Source organism: Nelumbo nucifera, chromosome 2, assembly GCF_055504915.1.
Source record: "Nelumbo nucifera cultivar China Antique chromosome 2, China Antique-T2T, whole genome shotgun sequence".
Taxonomy (NCBI): domain Eukaryota; kingdom Viridiplantae; phylum Streptophyta; class Magnoliopsida; order Proteales; family Nelumbonaceae; genus Nelumbo; species Nelumbo nucifera.
The window spans coordinates 92737523-92741816 of NC_142650.1; the positions used below are offsets into that span (position 1 = coordinate 92737523).

General features: G+C 42.3%; 1 protein-coding gene across 1 annotated transcript; it reads right to left on the reverse strand.

Annotated features, from left to right (window-relative positions):
- Positions 1-704: 704 nt before the first annotated feature.
- Positions 705-3753, reverse strand: LOC104612002 (BTB/POZ domain and ankyrin repeat-containing protein NBCL-like). The gene is made up of 2 exons (XM_010279304.3): positions 3035-3753; positions 705-2141 (listed from the first exon to the last, which is right to left on the reverse strand). Exons 1-2 carry the CDS (start codon positions 3509-3511, stop codon positions 1143-1145), a joined length of 1476 nt encoding a protein of 491 aa, XP_010277606.1. The 5' UTR covers positions 3512-3753; the 3' UTR covers positions 705-1142.
- Positions 3754-4294: the final 541 nt, after the last annotated feature.

The window sequence follows — 4294 nt, forward strand, 5'->3', positions numbered from 1 at the left end:
CATCTGTTCATGTTCTCCCATCTTTGTCCTTCTCCCTAATTGTGGAAAAAAGGAGCCAACTGTTTTGGTTACGGAATAAGTGCAAAGTTAACATCATCCAGATGCAGATGTATGTATGTATAGCAATGGTTATTATATATGGAGCTCAAGGATTAGACCAGTAGGGAAGACAGAAATATGTATTGGAATCCTAGGGCTTAAGCTGTTAATTAACCGCTGAATGTATACATGCAAGAGGTTGAAAGGGCTAATTAAGGGGGGACAAAAAAGAGGATTACATGGAGGGAATCCAGAATTAGATATTTGCCAATACATCAAGTATGTCGTGTAGTCACCCTCAGTGTTGAATTCATGCAAGACAACCTATCGATTTGTCCATAGCCGAATGACTTGTTTTTAATAAAACCAGATCAAAATCGAATCAAAGTTTCTTGTGAAGTCATGTGTGAAAAAGGAGAGAAATTAAAAGAGGGGGGAGAGAATGGGAAGAGACAGCTCATTTCCCTGATTAGGATATGCAATACCCATATCCAAACAAACCCTTAAAAATACATTAAGCTACCGCACCAATAAAAGAAATCAACATAACAGAAGACCCATCTCCAATAGGCTTAATTTCCACTGCTAGAATTAGTAGAAATTGTAGTTGGTCGTACCATAGATGGAAAATATATATATATGAACCGACTAATTATAAGAACAAATTTTACCCATAAATCATATTATATTCATTTCTATATATATAAGAGAAAGGTTGGTGGGGGACAAGAAAATAAAAAGTCACAATTAATAGCCCATGATAATAGATAATAATAAATACAAAAGGAGTTGACAGGCCGGGTTGAAAAGATTGACCTGCATTTCCTCCCATCACTCAGAGCAAACTTAGATTCCCGTTGTCTCCTCCCACGAGAAAATTCCATGTCCAGAGGCACTGCACTTTCATATGATCATGATCAAAACCCTACAAAAAATGAAAAGCACCCACTAGGGAAGAAAGAACAGAGAGAGAGAGAGAGAGAGAAGAGTAAGAAGGGGAGAGGAATGGCAAAGAAGATGTAATCTCTGATACTCTCCATCAGTACTTTAATGGACTTTGCTCGTCCCGAAGAGCCTCGGATGCTTATATAGTTTTTTGCTAGCTAGTAGTCATGAGAGTGGTACATCGATGGGTCACAACCACCCTGCGATCCTCCATGCCGGTTCATGGCTTGTCTCTGGTTATTGTGTCCATTATGACCTTCCCCATCCATCTTACACCCCAACTGAGCAGCAGCAGCAGCGCCGAGATTAAGATAAACCATCCTCGAGTCGAGACTTAGGTTGACCATGTTGTTATTGCTGCTGTTGCTGTTAAGATCGTTACTCATCGGTGGATAGATATGGGTGGAGGAGGGAGGATTCTCATTGCCTTCTTCACGAGAGATTACGAGAGCGGCTGATTGAACGAGCTCTAGGCAAAGCCTCAGCTTGTTAGGCTCAACATGAGCTAGCCCAGGGACGGCCCCCTTGAAGAGGAAGTCAGAAGTGAGTTGCCGGAGAACGTCGAGCGGCGTAACCCCATCGACGGTCCTAACATTGGGGTCGGCGTGGTGATCCAGTAGGACAGCCACCATGTCCGGGCATACCATTTCAGCTGCGATGTGTAGCGGGGTCTTGCCGGCTGGTCCAGCCTGGTAGTTGACATCCGCGGCACCCAGCTCTAACAAGGCCTTCACCACCTCACGGCTACAATTCTCGACAGCATAGTGTAAGGCAAGAGCTTCATCAAGATTAAGACCTTCTCCCATCACCATGAGCTTCACTAGCTCCACATCCGACGAATCGAGGGCACGACGCATGCGTCGGATCTTCTGGTCTTCGAGATCTGCTGCTGCTCCTAGGTCGTGGTGGTGGTGATGGTGGTGGTGGTGAGGCATGAGGGAGCGGCGATGGAGGGAGGATTTGAGGCGGAGCTCTTCAATCTTGGCCACAACATCAATGGGTAGGTGCTTGGCAAGGACTTCAGGTGGGAGGCCGGATTTCGCGACTAGGTGGGAACAAGTAGTCCACAGCTGGTGCATCTCTTGTTTTCTTGAAGCTAGTAGAACTTTCATTACGTCCTCTATTGATGCCTTCTCCACCATACTAGCCAATTGCTTCTGCAACCAGTAAGCAATGTAAGATGGTAGAAAAATTTTATATATCTTCAGTGACATAAAATATGAAACCATATTTAAGGGGAAGCTGCTTCAGAACACTCGTCTTAATTCATAAATAATGTGTTGTTGAGGTAAGATACAAGTTATTCTACAGAAAAGAACATGAAAAAAAAAAAAAAAAAAAAAGTTATGGCCCATATTTATAACACTCTTGCTGTTCATCTAAATGAGGAAAGTTGAATTCAGGAAGATTTCGTGTGCTCTACCCCGGCTGGGGGCAGAGAGAGAGAGAGAGAGAGAGAGAGGGAGAGTTGGTGTGATTACTCGTTCGCGTGGAGGACTAGATGAGATCAAGATCTAAATTTAGAAGGTCATGTCTGTTCAGTAGAAAATAGGAGGAACCCAATTCGAGGAAATCTTACAGAAAAGGAGAAAGCTTCATGAAATCAAGATCAGTTACACATGTGATATGAAACAAAACCAAAATGCCAAATCTAGACTTTTACAGATTTATATATACGAAGAGACACATCCATGACTGAACGACTGGAAACATGAATTCAAAATTAACCTGGATCTCTTTCTAGCGAAACTGAGAAAACCCAGTTTGGGAAAAGTTCCAAATATCTGTGAGATCAAATCTAACTGCTGTAAATGGAAGAAAAAATGGCTAGAAACACACAAAATCTTGGATTGCTGACCAAAATCCAACCCACTCACTTTATCAAAAATAAAATTTAAACGACAACAGATCAGCAAAATAAAAGAAAAAAAAAATCCCACTTGAAAAATTTTAGTCCCGAGCCAAAAATCAATCCCAAGAATTTTCCTATAATCCGGATTTGGAGAGAGAGAGAGAGCAGACTAATGAACATAAGAAATTAAGAATTGACCTGAGTGAGCAATGCGAGCTGCTCGACTCCGAAAGATCGAGAAGCAGCGAGCGTCTCGAGCGCGAGATCAACGGCTGAGGTGCAATGGGTGTGCCAGCAACCCCTCTCCCCACAATTAGGCCTTGGTTCATGCTTCTGAGGCACGACGGAGACCTGTCCACTGTACAAGAACTGCAACAGCAGCAAGAACACCTCATAACCGACGGAGTTCACAGGGATGACCTGAGAATTGCCCCCTCTCGGCGACGAACACAAGGATGCGGAGTTCATTCGTGTTCCTACGGGGTCGATCCCTGCCGGAGGTTCAGGACCACAGAAGAATTTCCTAAAGAAGAGGCTCCTGGCTGCCAGGATGCACCGGTGTGCATGGACAAGACGGCCCTCAACGCTGAAGGTTACATCACTAAAGGCTTGGCCGTTGATGAGAAGGTTCAGGTAGTCAAGCGAGAGCGACTTGAAGGAATCCTCTAGGTTCATGGTTGGGGTAGATGACTGGCTCAATAGGGAGATAGGTCGGGATATATTGGCTTGGCTGGTTACTGGGTGGAGTTTAGGAAGAAGCTGACCAGGAAAATATAGAGACCCAGTGGGAGGAGAGAGCAAGGCTTCGCTTCATCTTTCTTCTTTCTTCTCTCATGAACCGTTGTTCTTCTCAGAATCTCTCGATTGTGTGTTGTGGTGTCTGAGATATTTTGAGAGAGAGAGAGAGCAATTTGGGTGGTTATGATGGGCGGCTCTGCTATTTAAATAATGGGCAGGAAAAGAAATAATCAGATAGAGGAAAAAATATAGAAGAAAATTAAAGGATTTCCTTGCATTTGCCCTACTTTTGGTGCCTATTTATATAACCTGCCCTTATCTCTTCTACAAATTTTTAACATGAGATGTTAGCAGTTACAAAATGTTAATCTGTTTGATACCAATAGCAAAATGTCATGTCTTATACATGCATAAATGCATGCATCCATCCATACATATATAGCACATATATATGGACAACTTTTACATTAAAAGTTTAGAACTTTATTGGCTTATTAACTGAAAGAAAAAACTCCAATTCAAGTAAGGGTAACCTAACGTGGGTTGCAGGATTTTTCTACAATATTCAAAATTTTTTTTGAGCTGATTAGGAAATCTTTTTTAGTGCACATAAAGTAGAAATTAGCTTTCCATTAATCCCTCCACTCTAAATTTTCCAAATTATGTTCATCTAATATTGAATAAATTATATTGTTGGAGGCTCTAACAAGAATGGGTAAC

What these genes read in the sequence shown, in the direction of transcription:
- LOC104612002 (XM_010279304.3), bottom strand. Translation starts at nt 3,511, where the DNA reads ATGAACCTAGAGGATTCCTTCAAGTCGCTCTCGCTTGACTACCTGAAC. An exon ending in AGCTCGCATTGCTCACTCAG is followed by an intron (nt 2,142 to 3,034) that starts GTCAATTCTTAA and finishes TACTGGTTGCAG; the next exon opens with AAGCAATTGGCTAGTATGGT.